This window comes from Sarcophilus harrisii, chromosome 4 (genome assembly GCF_902635505.1).
Source record: "Sarcophilus harrisii chromosome 4, mSarHar1.11, whole genome shotgun sequence".
In the NCBI taxonomy this organism is placed as follows: Eukaryota; Metazoa; Chordata; class Mammalia; order Dasyuromorphia; family Dasyuridae; genus Sarcophilus; species Sarcophilus harrisii.
Window position 1 is genome coordinate 288,706,733 of NC_045429.1, and position 19,708 is coordinate 288,726,440.

Sequence of the window (19,708 nt, forward strand, 5' to 3'; positions counted from 1 at the left end):
CTGCCCAAGATTCTAGGAGAAATCGAGAAGCCTCAAGCCAATCTTTGAGGCAGTCCCTCCTTCCCCTTTAATAGGTAGGGCTGTTGAGATGGAGAAGGACGTGGTGGGGTGGGGGTGGGGAGAGGAATGATTTTCCGCCTCCGGCAGTTTATTGTCTTAAAGGCGTTTCGTCATTCCCTTTAAGGCGGCAGTGCCGCCCCCACTTAGTCTCTTCCAAGATGGCGGACCTACTGGGCTCTATCCTGAGCTCGATGGAGAAGCCGCCCAGCGTCGGTGACCAGGAGACTCGCCGCAAGGCCCGAGGTAAGAAGCCCCAGTACGCACCCTGCTTCTGGTTTACGGGAGTTCAATCCTTGCTCTCGGCCTGGCGCCCCCTTAACTCTAAAGACCCCCCTGTTGGGCCCATCGGCGTCCCCTTGAAAACTCCATTGGACACCAGCTCTGTCAGTCAGCGATAGGGAGACGGCAATTGGTCCCATGCTTGTTTCTAGGCCCAGCTCTTTTTTCTTATCCTTCCCCTTCGCAGTCCTTTATTCCTATTAGTAGAAACACCCGCTTGTCTCTCTCCCCTTTCCCAAATAGCGAGCATCGATTGGTTAGCCGTGAACCAAGCCACACCCGTCCTCTTTCTCTCTATCCTGTGCTCCAATTGGTGGATGGACCCATTCTTCCGTTCTTTGCCTCAGTCAGTCAATCAATCCACTTTTCATTGAACGCCCCCAAGGTCTCGTTATTGTGCTGGGATCTGGAAATACAAAGACCTGGAAAGAAAGAAACCTACCTTCTAGTAACTTCCATTCTAAAGCGGAGGTTGCTAAAGAGCATATGTAAATACATACGTAATATAAGGGGTAGGGAGCCTACTCCATTAAAGGAAGTATGAGTGGAAGTGTGGCCCTGAGCGAGGGACTTAGTGCCCAAGGCGACCAAGTCCTTAACCTGTTTCTTTCTGTAAAAGGATATATTAATACCATCCACATCACCGACTTGAGGATCAAATATGCACAGCACAGTGGTCTTGCAAACCTCAGAATACATGCTATTACTTTCAGTGAAAGTTCCGATTATGTAGGTAAAAGGAGTATCCTCATCTGGCAGTTCCCTAGCATAGAAATCATAGATTTGTCCCCATTCTCAAATGCAAAGTTGTTCCAGAGGGACTGCCATTAGCAGTTGAGAGGATCGGGAACAGTCAGTCATATACAGTGGTAGTTGATTTCCTGAAAGAAAGCAATTTTGTGACACTGAGGTAAGAAGGGAGTTCGCTCCAGGCATAAGTCTATACACTATTCTTGAGGAACTGAGAGGCCAGTCTAACTAGATTAGAGAGATAATCCTTTCCCCAAACCCTTCCCTCCTCCACATTTATTACTGCCTAGGGCACTACATCTTCCCAATTTCTCAGGTTAACGATATGGGTGCCATACTCAATTCCTCACTGTCTCTGCTGTCCGTCTCTCCCCGCCTCCCTAGTCCAATCTGTTGCCCAAGGACCATCCATTTTACCTTCGCAACATCTGTTAAATATGCCCCTTTTCCTGCCACCACACTCGTGCAGGCCCTCATCACCTCACCTCTGTACTATTGCAATAACCCGCTGTGGGTTTCTCGCCTCTAAGTCTCTCCCAATGTCAATCTGTCCATCGTTCAGCCTCCAAAATGATTTTCCTAAACTGCGAGTCCAATCATGTCACCCTCCTACTCAATATACTCTAGAAGCTCCCTGTCGATTTGATCAAACACAAAACCCACTGTATAATGATCAAAAATCCTTTATAACCAACTCTTGCCCCCAGTCTTCTTATACCTTATAGCCCACCATGTATTTTCAATACATTCCATTTGTCAGTTTGAGCATTTTTTCTGGCTGTCTCTCATCCCTCGAATGCTTTTTTTCCTCATTTCTGCCTGAAAGTTTCCCAGACTTCCTTTAATTTCCAACTAAAATCCCATCTTCTACAGGCAGCCTTTCCCAACCCCTCTTAATTCTGGTACCTTGCCTTTCTTATTTTCTATTTATCCTATATGTTTTTACATAACTTTTTGTATGTCTTCCTCATTAGATTATGAGTTCCTTGTTGAAGGGACTGCCTCTCTTTTTTTTTTTTTTTTTTTTTTTTTTTTTGTATTTTCAGCATTTAGAACAGACACAATAGGACCCTAATCAATTCTTATTTCCTGTCTAGAAAAATAGGAATAAAATACAATGAAACTAGAAAGAAAGATTGGGGCTAAGACTTTAAAAGCTAAAACGAACTTATTTTATTCCAGGGAACCACTAGAGCAGGAAAGTAAAATCATCCAATCTGGGTTTAAGGAAAATCACCACGGCAGCTGTGTGGAGTAGGAAAAGATGAGGCAAGGAGTTTAATTAGAAGGTTGTTGAGACAGTATGTGAATAGAAAGGTTTTGGATTCAAAAGAAGTTGTGGAGGTAGAAATAGCAAAATTTGGAAATGGATTGGATATATTGTATGAGGCAAAGTAAGGTGTCAAGAATGAAACGAGAAATATTGAATCAGTCATTCCTCCCCAGAAACAGTGAAGTTTGGAAGAATGGGGGTGGGAAAAGATCTTAAGTCATGTTTTGAACATGTTAAGTTTGAAATTTCTCCAGAACATCGTGTATTCAATGCCCAATAGACAAAAGTTGGTCATATGGAAAAGGTCAGGGTAGAGACAGGGGCTGGATATATAGAGCTATAAAATATCTGCAGAAATGATAATTAAACCCATGAGAATTGAAAGTTACACAGGTCATAGATTTTAGAAATGGAAAGAACTTTAGAGGATCCAGAATCCAGACTCTTCATTTTATAGCTAAGTAACGTTTGAATACTTGCCCAGGGTAATAGAGGTAGAATACTTTCTACATCTGAAAGTGAAATTTGAACCAAGCCCCCTGACCACAAGACCTTACGGTACTTGATGGGGCAAGTGTGCTTCTGGGCGTACGTCCTTAACATTAATGCAGCCGAGGTCAAGAAGGATGAGGAATGAGAAAACGTCATAAAATTTATCAACTGAGAGCAGTTTGAGTGATGAGGTCAAACGCCAGCCGAAAAGATTGAGTGAGGGCAGAGAAAGCACAAGCCATGAATGGTCGGAGCTTTTCTGAAAGTTTGGCTGAGAGGAAAGATAGCTGAAAGCTCCGGGAGAGGGGGAGGCGGCAGGAAACCCGCAGCGCGTTAGAGGTGGAAAATCTGGAGCCGACAGGATCGACCAATGGAGGGATCTTCCGGAGAAGGGAGGGGACCGGAATTGGCCCAGAGAAGGGCCTAAGGAAAAAAGAGTGAGAGGATACATCGAGAGTTTTAGAGTGAAGAAAGGAGAAGCGGGTCGTGGGAAATGTAAAGATTTCCCGATAAAGTAAGAGGCCTGGCTCCCCGGCCCGTGAGGATGAGAAAGCGGAGAGAGGCGTGCAGGCAGACCGAAGACTAGGGAAACTGCTTTGTGGCTGCTACTCGGGAACTTTCGGGCCCCACTCGTCTTCTTTTCCTTTTTAGGATCTGCCTGTCTAGGAACAGAGCAATTCTATTGGCTCTCTCCTGCTATCTGTCTATTTGAATTGAACTCTGTTCTCCCCGCTCTTAGCTCCTCTGGATCCTATTGGCTGACGTTCCTTCCTCGATGCCTATCAGTAACGTGTGTGTGTGCGCGCGCACATTCCCAGCTGTTCGATCTACTTTGTCCTCTCTTGTGTTCTCTTTTCCGCGTGTGGAGCCAGTGTGGTTTTTACCTAGTGAATGCTTGTGGGAAGCTTTCCTTTACGCTTGGAGCTTGAAATCAGGCTTATTGGTTATAATGCGCGCTGGAAGAAGCCTTACCCTGGCCGCGCTGCTGGGGAGACTCCTTGGGGGAGCCACGCTGTTTGGCTGTGCTGGACTGGGCGTGGTCAGCACCTCGGCAAGGCCCTCTAGGCTCCCCCCACTTCTCAACGGACTTGAGATCTTGACTGTCGCCATCCCAGAGCACAACTTTTACTCTTCTATTTCTCTTACAAATTTGCTTTCTCTTCCCACACCAGAGGCAATAGAAACCTTAACACTCTCAGACACTTACCTTGTCCCCACAAAGGGGAGAAAGTCAGCACAACCCAAATTTGATTTTTTTTCGTAAACCTTTTCTCAAGCTTCACTTTTTCCGTTAAGGAGAACACTATTCTCCCAGTCATCACCCAGTTGAAATTTCATAATAACCATTTTTGACTCTTCTTTCTGTTTCAGGTTCCAAATATTTCCCACCTCCACAAGATATCTTGCATCCATCCCGTGGCTTAACTGCTCTCATTTGAAGTTTTGTTATTACAACCTCAGCTCCAGATTCATAACTTTGGTTTATTCTTATTCTTCCCTCTTCCTCAACACCCTTGTACAGGTTTTTTGATTCTGCTTTCATAAGTTATCCGGAATCTATCCTTTTATCTGGATTATTACAATAGTTTCCTAATTGGACTCCTGGTACAGCTTTCATACCACTACTAAAATGATTTTCTAAAGCATAGTTTTAACCATGCCAACTCATTTTCTATTTTTTTTCTCAAAAATATTTTATTTTGCTGACTACATGGAAAGATCGTTTTCAACATTCATTTTTGTAAAACTTTGTGTTCCAATTTTTCTCCCTTCTTCCCTTACTTCTTCCCTCCCCAAGATAGCAAGCTGATATAGATTAAATTAAGCATATGCTGTCCTTTAAAAACATATTTCCATATAACCACAATAAAGAAACAAATAAAAAATTGAAAATACTATGCTTCGATCCACAATCAGTCTCTGTAATTTTCTGTCTGGATGTGATTTTATGCCGCTCATTTTCTGCAGCTTCTTCTTGCCTCTAAGATAAAATACAGATTCCTCTAACTAGGCATTAGAGTCTCTTCTCTATCTTGCACAGTTCCTGGCACAATAGTAGGCTTTTAATAAATACTTGTTAATTCTATCCACACTGACCCAATTACTATTCCCTAAACTTGGCAGCTATTTGCTTTTCTTCCTCCCTCCTTTTTTTTTTTTTTTTTTAAACAACCCTCTGCTATAATATCATAACCTGAACCCACAGCAAAGTCAAAGAAGTCTGTTATGGGATGGTAAAAAATTGTTGGTATACCATTTACAACTTTGTTCTTATAGAACTAACTGTTCCATGTGATATTAAAATTTTCCCTGAAGTCATGTTTTCCTCGAGCTGATTAGTTCAGGAAATTGAAAATATGGAAAGAGACCTCATGCTTTAGACCATCCTTCTCATGTTATAGAGAAGGAAGCAAAGGCTTGGAAGTGGGGGGGAAATTGCAACTTTAAAATTGAATGACCTGAAAGGCATCTCAAACTCAACATTTCCAAAAAAGAACTCATCTTTCCTCCAAAATCACTTTTCTTCCAAACTCTATTTCTAAGATGCCAGTTTATAACCTTGATGTTGTGTTTAATTCCTCATTTTCCTTCATCTAAATTATCTAGCCCTGGTAGTTTTTAAGCTTCATAGCATCTCTTGATTTTAAATCCTTAGTTCAGACTGTCATTATTTCTTGCTCCAAACTCCAATGGCTCCCTGTTTTCTTTTGAATTAAATATAAGCTCCTCTGTTTAGCTTTTAAAACCCTTTATCATGTGGCCCCAATCTATCTTTCCAGCCTCTTCCTGTACTCCATGGTTTTGGACTGACCATCCCTCATTCTAGTATTTATTCACCCCTTACTATCACTTCATAATGCCCTGCTCATCCTTTACAATGAAGTTAAAAGTACTATTTTCTACATGAAGTCTTTTCTGATTTCTCATTCCTCTAATATTGCTTTTCCTTCCTAGCTACATGTGTTCTCTAACAATAGAATATGGGAGGGGTTGTTTCGTTCTTTCTGTCTGTGTATTTGTATTTAAGACTAGCACATAATAGGCCTTTAATAAATGCTCATTGAGTGTCCAAGATTATGCTCCTGGTTAATGGCAGTGCCAGAACTTGAACTTAGATCTCCTGAATTCAGGTTCTTTCTATTGCTTTCTAGAATGAAAATTGAAAGATAGACTGAAAAAAGCAGGGATGAATAGTAAGCCATGTGAAATACACATTAGAATGCTAGAGAAGAAAAAAGTAGGAGCTTGGAATCTAATGATTCTTTTTTTTTGTCTTGTTTGTCCCCAAAGGATGATGATAATTTTAGACATTTGTTTTCAGAGTTAAGATGCCAAGCTGACTCCTTATAGATCAACAGGGAAAATTTCTCAATTTAATCCAAATAGATTATGAGATTTCTGAGGACAGGAACTATGTGTAATAATAATAGTAATAGCATTTATATAACACTTTAAGGCATTAAAAGCATTTTGCAAATATGATCTCATTTCATCTATACAACAACCCAGAGAGGTGAGTGCTCTTATTATCCCAATTTTATAGATCCGAATCATTCTCATCCTGTGTGATAATGGACAGGTTACTGAATATCTCAGTGTCCCAGGAAACTCTTTTTAAGAGTAAATTGCTGTGAAGGTGACAATCCTAGTATTGGTAACTGAAGTTTCCTCCATGGGAGGAAATTTAAGAAAGTTTGACAGTTAAGTCCTGCAAAATATTCATTTTATAAACAAAGAAACTGAAGCGAATTAGAGTTAGAAGAGACCTTAGATATATTTAGTCAAATCTCTTCATTTTACAATTGAAGAAACTAAGGCTGAAGTGGCTTGCTTGAGATCCACTTGAGATTGCACAGAGGTTGAATTTGAACTTAGATCTCAATCTTTCTGTTATATTGCTATAGATCTAACAGGTTCATATCCCCAGCCTCCGAGCCTTATTTCATATTAGGCTTTTTCACCCACTATATGCAACTAGAGTACATTCCTGGCTGTTGCCTGCACTGTACCATCTCTTACATATGCATTTGCATAAGCTGCCAAAAGTACCCTTTCCTTCTCTTGACCTCTCAGAATCCTTATTTTTTTTCATCCTTCCCTTTTCCCTTCTAAATTACTCTTCTCTTTACTTAAATCTGTATATGTTAAATCCTCCCTAGTAAAAATTTAAAGTCCTGAAGGGAGAGAATGGTTTTGTTAGTCTTGCCTTCCTCATATATATCTTAACATTTCATACAATAGTTGCTTAATAAATATCAGACGAATTAAATAGCCCCAGTGGTGAATAAATCAGCTTTTTGTCAAATAGGTAGTCTTTCCCTAAAACAGAAACTCTTAACCTTTTTTGCTGTCACAGCCCCCTTTGGCAGTCTGGTGAAGCCTCAGAAATATTTCTGTCACCTATATTCATAATTGAAGGAAGTTCTATATTTCAGGTAGAGGTTAGTGAAAACAAAACTGTCACATTTTTTCCCCATCCAACTGCTAAAATTTATCTATGACCTCTGCTTAACCCCTACCCTAACATATAGAATCAGAATAATTGATTCTGATGTGATTAGCACAGAAATTCCCAGAGCATTAAAAAAGACAGCAGAGGCCAGAGATATTTAGTCCCTTATCTGAACAAGAATCTTTGAAACATAACAAATAATTATTCAGCCTTTACTTGAAACCCTTCGAGGGAGCCCACTACCTCCTAGGATATCACACACACACACACACACACACACACACACATACCTACTCACTCACTCACACACTCACACACTCACATTCACACTCTCTCTCCCTTCCTTCCTCCTTCCCTCTCCTACTCCTTCCTGGGGAACAGTGCAGGAAAAGAGAATGTTACATTTTTGTTATCAGGTTTTTAAAATGTATTTCTTGGACTTTTTTTTTTTTTTTTGACTTTTTGCTCTCTTCCTCTTATTTTTTTTTTTTTTTAAATATTTTTTACTAAGTTGATTGATCTTGTTTGGGGATTGGGAGGGGGATGCGGGGGAAATTTATTAAATTTAAAAACAAAAAAATGACAATCAAAATTTAAGATTACTGTATAGTTCAGCTCAAGCCCCACCATCTAACATGAAATCTTTCCCCTCAAATCATCTTACATCTATTTTGAATATACCTATGTGTGTGTGCGCGGAGGCGTGTAAAAATTCCTTACAGAGAGGGATTATTTAACTTTAATCTTTGGATCCCCAGCACCTGACAGTTCCTGGTGGTTGGTGATTAGTAAACAGTTGTTCATTGATTGATTAATCAGAGCCTCTTTCTCACTCCTAGAACAGGCTGCTTGCTTGAAGAAATTGCAGGAGCAGGAAAAGCGTCAGAAAGTGGAATTTCGAAAGCGGGTACGTGTGGCAAGAAGGATAGAAAGTAAATTTTGGGAGAAACTCCTTAAGTTTCAGAATTGGGAGGTTGGGTTGATTTTCTAGGAGAAAAAGAACCTTGAAGAACACTGGGTATGGAGAGAGGTAGTAGACCTGAAAGTGTAGTTGGTTCCATTTGAGTGCAGTAGGATGGGAATGGAAAGGAATACCCTCATCTTATGGCTTCTCTCTTGTCCACTTCTTCCCAAGATGGAGAAAGAGGTTTCAGATTTCATCCAGGACAGTGGTCAGACCAAGAGAAAGTTCCAGCCAATGAACAAGATTGAGAGGAGTATATTGTGAGTGAAGGGGCTGAGAGAATAGGGGTGGAGGTGGAGAAGTGGGGCAGGACACTGGGGAGGCAGTTATGGTGAGAGAATTAGATGTGGAGTCAGAATGCCTGATTCAAGTCGCTTGTCAATTTTGTGATCATGGGCAAGTTCCTTTAAGGTTTGACTTCAGTTTCTTCATTTGTAAAATGATCAGTTATGAGCATCAAATGAGAAGTATGTGAGATAAATTATAAACAGTAAAACTCTATAAATGTAAGATTATTATTGTGATTATTATTAGAGATTAAGGTAAAGATGGAAAGAAATAGCAGAGGGGAAAAGAATCCTTTTATAGGGGACAAGGGAATGGGAGGAGTGGGAAGGGGGGTGACAAACCCTCCCAGGTCCTCTGCTATTCTTGCCCTTCCATGCACATTCATTCTCCCTCTTCCTCAACCCAGACATGATGTTGTGGAGGTGGCTGGCCTGACATCGTTCTCTTTTGGGGAGGATGATGAATGTCGATATGTCATGATCTTTAAGAAGGTGAGAAAGACTTCCTTTTCTTCTACTTCTCTAGTCTACCATTCCTTTTCTCAGGAGGTCAGGGGACAGGCCCATTTGGATCAAGTTGGAACTTTGATTCTGATTATATCATGTCCTTTATTCCTAAGGAATTTGCACCCTCTGATGAAGAGCTCGATTCATACCGCCGTGGGGAAGAATGGGATCCACAGCAGGCAGAGGAGAAACGGAGACTTAAGGTAAAATAAGTCCCTCTGCCAGTTGTGAACTCCCTCCAATCCCTGTTCTCCATAGCGGATCTAGTAACCAGACTTTTAACCTCAAAATCTACTTCCTCCCATTCTACCCTTTAGGAGCTAGCCCAGTGGCAGGAGGAAGAAGCTGCCCAACAGGGCCCTGTTGTCGTGAGCCCTGTGAGTGATTACAAAGACAAATACAGTCACCTCATTGGGAAAGGGGCCGCCAAGGATGCTGCCCATATGTTACAGGCCAATAAGACCTATGGCTGTGGTAAGAGGATGGGGAGCGATGGTGGATGGGATAGATGGGGTGAAGTGAGGGAGAAACAAGGGGAAGAGGAAAGAAATTTGGAATCAAGGGAAAATTAGGGCTCTGGATAGCTTGGTTTATAAGGGCAATGGTGACAGGATAGAAAGCTGAGTACTAAGAGAATTCTTAGTCCCTTCACATTCCTCCTTTGCTCCCATTCCTAGTTCCAGTAGCCAATAAGAGGGACACACGCTCCATTGAGGAGGCCATGAATGAGATCCGTGCCAAGAAACGCCTTCGTCAGAGTGGAGAGGAAGGGACTCCCAGCTCCTAGGTCCTTTGTCTTTCTATCTCTTCCCCCTTACAACACCCCTGTGGCTTTGAAAAGGGGGAATGGGGACATGAATGAAGTTGCAGGCACTACAATGCTACCTTATCTTGACTTCTGATGACCATGCCAGGGGTTGACTTCTGACCACCACCACTATCCCCAATGGAACCATTAGGATGGGGAGATGAGTATGGAGGCTCTCCTCCAGTAATCTGGTCTGAGTGATTTTAGATTTTTTAAATGTTGGATATATGGGGTACTTGAATGAATCTCCTTTCAATTTCCCCTAAAAGATGTGACAGAATGTAAGAGTGAATATTTAATCTATATTATCCTCCTTTTTCCTGGGGGCATTTCTCTTCCCTCAAGACTAAGGGTAACTTTATGCTCAATAAACACCGTTTGACCCCATGTGCTGTTTCATGCATGGGGCAAACCACATATCTGAATCCTTCCTGGGAGTGACTTGAGTGTGAATGAAAGCCAAGGACCCTGAAACAAGTATGTTTGCTTTGGGGAGAGGGTCAGACACTGGAATTTGAATTTTTGAAGCTTAAAAAAAAACCCTTCACATTCTCTTGATTTAACCGATGAGAAAAATGGATCCCAGAGAGGTAAAGTAGACTTGCCAAGATCACATGGGTAGTTAGTGGCAAGAGCTGGGACTAGAACCTTCGGGCTGTACCCTATATACCTCTTGAAGTCACTTAGCTTGTTTTGCTCAGGTGATCTTCCTTTGATAGCTGTATATACAGCTACCTATGTCTCCACTCCACCCTTTTTGGAACAACTCATTTCTGTGATCAGTAACTTCTCTCAGGGTTTTATCTTATCTCTCCCACTCCCTTCCCTCCTCCCCCCTTCCCCCAAATGGCTTTATATCTTGTCTCCTTCCTACAGCTCAGCCCAAATTTCCTCTCTGACCAACCTTTGTTTTTTACTTCTTTCCCCAGTGTTCATTTACAGCTATTAGTAGCTGTTATTTATGTAGGGCTTTGATTTACAAAGTGATTGTACATTTGTCATCTTATTTGATCCTCACAACAGCCCCAGGAGGTGGCTAGTTCATATGTTATTTACCTCCATTTTACAAAAGAGGAAACAGGCTAAGGGGAAGGTCTATATGACCTTCCTCAAATCTGCTGCCTACAAGTTTATAGTCTTTTTATTCCCTGGTGCTGCTGCTTCCTTTTCAATAAGTCAAGAGACTTGTTGTTCCTGCCCCCTTCCTAAGACCAGGAAACCTTATGATCCCAAACCATGACACCCTAGTCATTCTTACTGTCCAAAGTACTTTATTGAAAGGAGTGTTGGAGATAATGATGGACTCAAATGTCTCTGTTGATCAAGGACATTTCTTCCATTTACTTGGCCTTGGGATTACGGAATTTCCGCCCAGCAAAGATAGCCTTGTCTCCAAGTGCCTCCTCAATCCTAAGGCAGGAATAAAACAGCAGTGAGAATGGCTACTCCTTGCTCTACTTCTATCTCACTTTTCCCTTACACAGCCCTAAGCCCTCTAACCCCCTGCAGCATTGGGGTACCTCATGAGCTGATTGTATTTAGCCAGACGCTCAGAACGACAGGGAGCCCCAGTCTTGATCTAATGGAATGAAATATAGGAGGAAAGTCACAGACTCATGTGGAAAAGTTCCATAATCCAGTGACTGGGGACATATTGGCAAAGAAAAAATTCAAGAATGGATAAAAGCCTCCAAAAGACTTGGATAGGCAGGCTTTGGTAGCCACAAGGAGATGAGGGGACATGCAGCTCCCTACCTGACCAGTACAGAGTCCCACCACTAGATCGGCTATGAAGGTGTCTTCTGTTTCTCCAGACCTATGGCTGACCATCACTCCCCAGCCGTTAGACTGTGCCAGTTTGCAACTATGGAGAGAGGAACTCAGCCTTATTACAATGGAAAGAGCATTGGCTCTGGAATCAGAGGACTTAGGTTCAAACTTTGCCTCTTGATACCTAATATCCAGAGGACCCTTGGGCAAAATCAATCTCCCTTGTTTTAAAGATGAATTTTCTCATCTCTAAAAATAGGAAATTGGACTAGATGGTTTGAGATCCTTTGCAATTCTAAAACTGTGATCCAATGATCACTTTGATTTGAACCCAATTCATTCATCCAGCAATCATTTTAAAAACACTTACAAATATGTACTTGATTGACCTTGATTGGGGGAGAAAAGTAATGCATAGTGAGTCATGGGTACATAAAACATATAGTTCAGATTTTTGACAGGGGTGAGAGTAATGAGGAAATGATTGATGATCTTATGGTGAAGAGTAGGAAGCAAAAGTTTTTGGATTTTTTTAAACCTTGATTTTTCCTGGTAAAGCTTTTTGATAAAGGGAAATAATACTAAGAATATATATGTAGGGGAGAATAACTCATTCATGGATGAATTCCTAGAGCATAAAGTGATTCCCATCTTCCTCCAGTGTGCCCATTGGGAACTCACGCCTGGATGGATTCAGTGACAGAGCCAATCTGGTTGACTTTCAGTAAGAGGCAGTTACAGGCTCGCTTCTCTACAGCCTGAGCAATGCGCTTAGGGTTGGTGACAGTGAGGTCATCACCTACAATCTGTATATCAACTCCAGAAAGAAATGAAGTCCAGGTGGCCCAGTCATCCTGATCAAAGGGGTCTTCAATGGAAACCACTGTGTGGGGAATGAAGGAAAAGAGAGTTAGAAAAAGAACAGAGAGAGGTGTTTTGATTGAGCAGAAAAAGCAGGGGACCTGTGTCACATCCTAGGTTCAACTCACAGCTCTAACCCTGTGCATGAACAAGGAGGACAAGAATAATGGGTTTCAATTCAGAAGATCTGTATTGGGAACCCCAGTTTTCTATAGAAAAGGAATACTGAATTAGATGAGGTCCCCTCTAACTCTCAATTTAATGATTTATGAGCCTGAGTTTTCTCACCTGAAAATGAGTATTGGAAGAAAAGCTCTTTTGTAAGCCTTAAATCATTAAAGACACATGAACTATTATTAGGTGTAGCATTAAGAGAGACCACTAGGATCAAAGAAAAGACAGTAGAGAGAAAACAAATTAGGGAAGAAAAGAGGCAAAGGAATGGAGCTCCTGAGTTCTATGAAGGGAAAGGGAAGATGGGGTCCTTGAGTCCCTCACCAGGATAGTTCTTGATGAAGCTCTTATATAGCTCCCCCAGCTTCTCCCCAGAGATGTACCGAGCAGGATCATCAGGAGATTTGAAGTCAAGATCATATTTTCCATTTCGGTAGAACTCAGAGGCAGCAACATCCATACCAATCACCACCTTGTCTGGGTAACCAGCTGCTTGGATGGCTGTTTTCAGTAACTCCAAGGCTGAGAGTAAAGGGGAAATTAAAGGAATAAGTACCCCAGTCTACCCTGTTTCTCCCCCGTTCCATTTATGGACCCATTCTTTCTTTCCCCCCTCTTCACCCTTCACCCTTCCTGACTGACCTTCATTGTTCTCCAAGATGTTGGGGGCAAACCCACCCTCGTCTCCTACATTTGTGGCATCTTTCCCGTACTTAGCCTTGATGACACCCTTTAGGTGGTGGTAAACTTCAGCCCCAATACGCATTGCCTCTCGGAATGATGCAGCCCCCACGGGCAGGATCATGAACTCCTGCATAGCCAACTTGTTTCCAGCATGGGATCCTCCATTGATTACATTGAAGGCCTAGGGGAAATTAAGTGGAGGGAGGTTCAAATCTGATCACAGTGGGAGAAAGGGAGTGAGATAAGACTAGGGACTATAGCATGAGGATAGACTTGAGCTATAGAGAGCAGACTGGACATTAGATTCAAAAGACTTCCCTAACAGATGAATTTAATTCACGGATTCAGGAGGAAACTCTTTAAAACATGGCTCTTGTTCTCAAAAAGCAAACAGTCCCTTTATACAAATGGGAAAAAATTTAGACAACTAGTTCTCTACTTGGTTCTACCTTTACCACATATCTTAAGTCTATCCTAATGCCACTATTTGTTCATCTACTTTCTTAGACCTTCACTTGCCTCTCAGCCCTATCTCCCTTCATCCACCATTCCATTTTTCCCCCAACTTCAAGTTTAATAATATGCAGTTTTCTTGATGTAAGTGCACCCTTTATACATCATCTGAAAATCATCTGAAGCAAAAATCTATTTAAAAGTCTTTAATGGCTCACTATCCTATATCATAGAATACAAACTCCTTATCTTTCACTTAAGGCTGTCTACCATCCAGCTTCAACATATTCCTAGCCTTTTTTAACATTAGTATTACAAAATGTGATGACCAAATGTCCTGTGAAATAATATTTCTTGTAGTTTTGAGCATATGATGATCCATTCTTTTAACTCCTTTGTTCAGTCTGTATTACAGTCAAAGATCCTCCTCTCCTGTTTTCTCTCCACCCCCACCTTGTAATACATTCTTTCCATATTTTTGCCTATTGAAATCAGGATTATAAATTTAGAGCTGGAAGGAAATCCTTAGAATTTCCTTAGAAGGAAATTCCTGTACCTAGCTCAGGTACTACCTCTTCTTCCAAGGGTGGATACACACGCACACACACATTGACACAGCTACTATTCTATACTGGGAAGGGTGGGTTTTTTTGTTTTGTTTTTGCCATTTTGCCATTATTACATTCTACCTTGTATTATTCCCTATTTGTAGTTTATATGAGTTCTCTAAAATCACTGACAACAGGATTATGCTTCCTTGCATTTCTGTATCCTGAGTTCCTGGCACAATGCCTTGGACATAGTAGGAGCTTAATAAATTTGTTGATTTGAAGTTAGACTCCAACTGAGGTATGAGTGATCCAGATTATACCAAAGACTGCAGGAAGCAGGATGAGACTTAAGGAAAGACTTTGAAGATGATTATCCTTGGAGACAGGACAGAGGTGAGCTACAAAGCAATCCAGAGAAGGAGGTTATATTTTAGGAAATGGTTCCTGTGGGAAGTGAACTAAGTTCTAGACTTTCTGAAGAGTTTTAATCCTTGAAAAGGGGGGAGGTGGGAGGAACTGTCTTAAGGCCAAGTTGAAAGGAATGTGATCAGGTCCCAGGGTCAAGAAAAGCTAACCGGTACTGGTAGCACAAGTTCTGGGTTCCCAGCAAGGTCCGCGATGTGTCTGTAGAGGGGAACCCCCTTCTCTGCTGCTCCTGCCTTACATACAGCCAGAGACACACCCAGGATGGCATTGGCCCCAAATTTAGCTGTAGAGAAATCAATGATGTGAGAGACTTCTTTACTTGGAGTGAAAATTTTCTTCTTTCCAACCCCCTTCTCCCATTGGGAATGGGGTTATTCTCTGTGGTCCCTTCCCCCTTTAAAGTCCCCTTACTCACATTTGTTCTCTGTTCCATCAAGTTCAATCATGAATTTATCGACTTTTTCTTGATCCACAACACTTAATTTCTGGATGAGAGAAGAATATGAGACAAAAACCTAGTGAGATTGAAGGCCATGGTTGAGCCATCCTTAGGCAAAGACCCATGAGGCTAAGAAAGGGGGAAGTATTAGGAGTAGGGATGAGTAGGGACAGATTTGAGGGATTTCTGGCAGTCCTCTTGACACTTACCTTCTCCAGTAAAGCAGGGGCCAAAGTCTTATTGATGTGTTCCACAGCTTTAAGCACTCCTAGGGAAAAAAGCAGAAGTTGGGGATCAATAAGGTTCTGACTTCCTAGATTAGAGATTCTTAAATTCAACAATGGAGTACTCTGGGTACAGTATTCTGCCCACTCTCCCACTTCTCCCCAAACAAATACATTCTCTTTAGAGTGATATTTGACCTTTCCCCAGGTATCTGCTTTTGTCTCCATCTCTCAGCTCCAGAGCTTCATAAATCCCAGTGGAGGCCCCACTGGGTACAGCAGCTCTGAATCGGCCTGAGGAATAAGAAGTAGAAATGAATTAACACTGCTCCCTTCTCAGAGCCCAAGTGGAAAGAACCCTAGGTTCCTAGTGCCCCACAACAAAGCAAGGAGAAACAGGGACAAAGGGATAAATATACCTCATTTCTGTGTCCTGGGGGCAGGATAAGTGGTTAGCTGAGAAGTCCAGGGTTTGGGTGATTAGGGGACTCAGTTTAGTTCAGGCTTGGATTATACCAAGAATAATAGGGATATGTGTATTATAAGAATTCAAGATGGGCTATAAAGGGAGAAGTCAAGAAGATTTGTAATTGGAGCTATATATGAAGATATGAAGGCTTCCTCACCTTTGGCTGTGTGTAGATCCACCTCCACTGTGGGGTTCCCCCTGGAATCTAGGATTTCTCTTGCAAAAATCTTCTGCATTGCCATGACTGCAGACTTTTTCAGTGAAGAAGCTTTTAAAGGACCAAAAAAAAAAATCAAACCCTCCCAACCCTCCCATGCCCTTTAAGTCTTTCCCCAAGCCAGGAAGGCAGGTGCTGATACTAAAAATAGCCTAGAGAAAGGTCATAGAGCAGAGAGGTCCAGCTTCTTTTCCTTACTCAGAACTCCCAGCCCCCTATCAATTTAAGCTAGAAAATATTTTCTTTTAATTTGCCCCCTCCAATCTCTTTCATCTCCCTCCAATCTTCTCAGGTTCTTTCCCTTTATTTTATTTCCATTATCCTGCTACCCTACGCTTGTCCCCACCTCCAGGTTCCCAATACCATAACTTTTAATTTGCTACGTTCCTTATACTATTTATAATTCCCTTAGTTCTTCCTCTCTCTCAGCCTCGTTTTTTTCCCCTTTCTCTTCATCCTATCTTCCCCTCTCCACTCACTTTACTCCCCACATTCCTCCCCATCATCCTCATGTCCTGGCTATGTCTCTACCTTACCCCGTCTCCCTTTCCTTTGTCCTATCCTCTCCAAAGCCTTGTGTCCTTTAGCCTCTTCCCCCATTCAGCTGTCTGTCCATCCCTTCCAATCTCCTTATTCTCCAGCCTCTTCCCAACCTATGGCTATGAATTACAACTTAGTGTAGGGGATGGGGGAAAGAATCCTGCCCCTGCTCTGCCAGTCTAGAATGGGGCCTGAGAAGTCTCACCACCGCTGGAGTTCCTTGGGCTAGGTCTTGGGGTACCGATTGCTGCTGGGACAGTGTGTGGCTATCACTCCTAAGCCTGGCATTTATTACTGACCCCGCCCTTCTGTTTAGCCCCTCCCCTATCTCATACCCAGCTTAGTGACTGGCAGCCAACAAGTTGCCCACCAAAGGCAAATTCTTAGTCTCCAAGACACTCCTCCAACCCCCACTGATGCTGTGCCCTCCCCCCAAAAGTAATTCTCCCAATTTCACCCCCCCCCAAGAAGGGGGTTCAGCTGAAGGGGGAGAAGGGGGAGAGGGGGGAGGGCCCAATGCAGGTATTAAGCCTTTCTCTTACCCATTGCCTGGGTTGAATTTCCAGCAGCAAAGGTTAAAGATAGACCTTTAGGAAAGGGCAAATGGGTAACCTGAGCCTCTACCCCTTCATGCATAGACTGCTGAGGGGTCTTGGGGGAGGGGAGGCTAGCCTCATCCACTTACTTCCTGATAAGATAGCAATGTCAGCTGTGGGATTTAAAACTTGAGAAGAATTTGGGAGGGATGAGGGTCTGGCCCCAAAACCTCAGTATGAACACAGATTTTTACCATCAATGAGTACAAAAGGTCCCCTTTAGATTTCTTAAAACTGCTACTTGCTTCATCTTCAAGGATCGTTTTCCAAAGGAGAGGAGCCCTGTACTTTCCACCCAGTGCAAATTTAAAGACAGACCTTTGTAGACTTCAGTTTCTGTCTCTTTCCCTCTCTATTTATTTCTATTTTATCTCCTTGTTTCTCCATTGAAATCTTGCCCCTGGGTCCTTGTGTCTCTGTATTAAATCTCTTTTTTGCCATATATGTATTTGTTTGTTTGTTTATAGAGTGTTTTTAAATATCTTTCTCCACCTGAATCTCTTCCCATCTCCCTCTCTCTCTGTCCCTTAGTATCTCTGTCCATTTGAATCTCCCCTGGTATCTCTTTTTCTATCTCCCAAAGTTTAGTTCAAATATAGGCTTACTGACAATGATGCTGTTGAGATCCCTACGTTGAGAACTTGGACTTTGATAATCTTTGAGATTCCTTTCAAAATCAAAGACTGTATAATTTGGAATTTACTTGTTTTGCTGTGCCTCACAAATCTGCTTCTTGAATTTTCATCCTGGCATATCCTAGAGTTCTAGCTTTGTGCCAGAAGACCCAAATGTAAGATTTGATGCTACCATTTTTTAAAGTGTGTGAGCAAATATCGTAGACTTCAGTTTCCTCAACCCTTCTGCTTCTTATGATATACTTAGGCGTCTATTTCTTGGCAACGTTTGTTTTTGTCTCTGAATATTTTTATTTCTTAGTTTCCTTTTGTTTATTTCCAAATCTGTCTTTATTCTTGGTCTCCCTTTATCAAGTTTCTGGCTTCCAGTATTAGTGTTCTATCTGTCCTAGTGCCGACTACTTCTGAATCAATCTTTGTAAATGTCTCCCGGTCTCTTAGTCTCAATTCCCTTTCTCGAATCTGTCTTTCGTTGGGTCTTTGTTTCTGTCTTTATCTTCAAGTCTATCCTTATGAGCCATCATTTGAATCCCCATGTCTCTTTTTCCCTTTTATCTTCAAATTGTGTCCTTTGTACGCGAGTCCCTCATTCTGTCCTTGCACCTCTCTGATTGTTTCGTTCTGCTTCTGAGGCCTTCAATCTCTTAACTTTACTAAATCTGAAGCTTTCAGCCTCTGGTTTCTCTAAACGAGACTCTGCCCCTGGCTTTCCTCAGTGTTTCCTCCCTCTATTAGTAGGAAGGAGAGCAGTAAAGTGTGTTTGCAGGAGAAAAAGCAAACCGCCCGGCTGGGAGTTGCTAGTGTCTCCTCCCAGCCGAGAGCTTTTCCCCCAGGCGCCTGGGAGACTCACACTTGGTGACGCACCACCCTCCCAGCCCGGGTCTGCGCCTCCCAATAGTCGGTCTGACTCACTTGGGTCTTGGGCTCCTTTCTCCCCACAATCCCCTTCCCATCCATACCCAAAGCCGACCTCGCTTATCTCGCCCAAACCTCTCCCTCCTTTTCGCTTATCTCTCCAAATCAGGGCCTCCTCCCCACCCCTCCGGTCATTTTCTGCCTCGCCCTCCCGTGAGTGCAGACGCGGGGGGAGGGGGGAAAGAGGAAGGTAGGGGGAAGGAGGCAGAGGTCAGGCGATCTGGGGAGATGAGTGCCTGCCACGAGCTCTAGAATCCGGCACCACGCGGAGCAGGATTTAGGGCGGCGTCAGGCAGGGGGGACGGACACCTGTGTCCTCCTGGACTCCAGAGACCTATGGGATTCTGGAAATTAAGTAAAAGAAGCCAACAAGAAGCGGCCAAGCCCCTGGACTGGGGGAGAGGGAGGAGGGGCAGTGTAGAAGAGAGAAGCGCGCCCCGACCCTGCAGCCCGGATCGCCTCAGCCCCACCCTGGTCGGCCTCGTGCCCAGCGGCCCGGAAGCTGGCTAACCGCTTCGTGTCCCGGCAAAAACTTTGGAGGGAAAAAAACTGCCCGGCATTCCTCACTGTACTCTAGTCTACAGCCCCGTCCCTCAGACCGTGGCTTTCTAGTCTTAACTGTCCCAGTTAGCCTCAGGCCTTGCTGCAGGAGAGGGGGGGTGGGGGGAAGGGGGAGAAAAGGCCCCGCGCGGGGGGTGGGGCTGCCGTCCCGCCGAAAGCGGAGGGATATTTCCCTAGCGAACGGCGTGGGGACGGTCTGGGGCGGAGAAGTGAAGAAGTGCAACTCCTAGAACGGGGCTATGGAGGAGTACTTAGTAAACCTTCCCTTCCCTCTGCTTTCCTCCCGCCTTGAGAGAAAAAAGACTGCTGGAGGGAGAAGC

At 43.0% G+C, this 19,708-nt stretch overlaps 2 protein-coding genes across 4 annotated transcripts; one reads left to right on the forward strand and one right to left on the reverse strand.

Annotated features, from left to right (window-relative positions):
- Positions 1-175: 175 nt before the first annotated feature.
- On the forward strand, positions 176-10,303 carry SPAG7 (sperm associated antigen 7). The gene is made up of 7 exons (XM_003768802.3): positions 176-303; positions 8,147-8,214; positions 8,443-8,531; positions 8,966-9,050; positions 9,179-9,268; positions 9,383-9,539; positions 9,743-10,303. The coding sequence occupies exons 1-7, from the start codon at positions 219-221 to the stop codon at positions 9,850-9,852; spliced, it is 684 nt and encodes a 227-aa protein (XP_003768850.1). The 5' UTR covers positions 176-218; the 3' UTR covers positions 9,853-10,303.
- Positions 10,304-11,127: 824 nt separating this feature from the next.
- On the reverse strand, positions 11,128-19,201 carry ENO3 (enolase 3). Of its 3 annotated transcripts, none has more exons than XM_003768801.3 (12): positions 16,887-19,200; positions 16,082-16,175; positions 15,654-15,749; positions 15,441-15,499; positions 15,208-15,277; positions 14,942-15,075; positions 13,321-13,543; positions 13,003-13,200; positions 12,325-12,526; positions 11,629-11,737; positions 11,394-11,452; positions 11,128-11,283 (listed from the first exon to the last, which is right to left on the reverse strand). In XM_003768801.3, the coding sequence occupies exons 2-12, from the start codon at positions 16,164-16,166 to the stop codon at positions 11,214-11,216; spliced, it is 1,305 nt and encodes a 434-aa protein (XP_003768849.1). In that variant the 5' UTR covers positions 16,167-16,175; positions 16,887-19,200; the 3' UTR covers positions 11,128-11,213. The 3 variants fall into 3 exon arrangements, with proteins under 3 accessions (XP_003768849.1, XP_012404218.1, XP_031821238.1); XM_012548764.2 differs by having other exon boundaries at positions 16,082-16,192; XM_031965378.1 differs by lacking the exons at positions 11,128-11,283; positions 11,394-11,452; positions 11,629-11,737 and having other exon boundaries at positions 12,187-12,526; positions 16,082-16,192; positions 16,887-19,201.
- Positions 19,202-19,708: the final 507 nt, after the last annotated feature.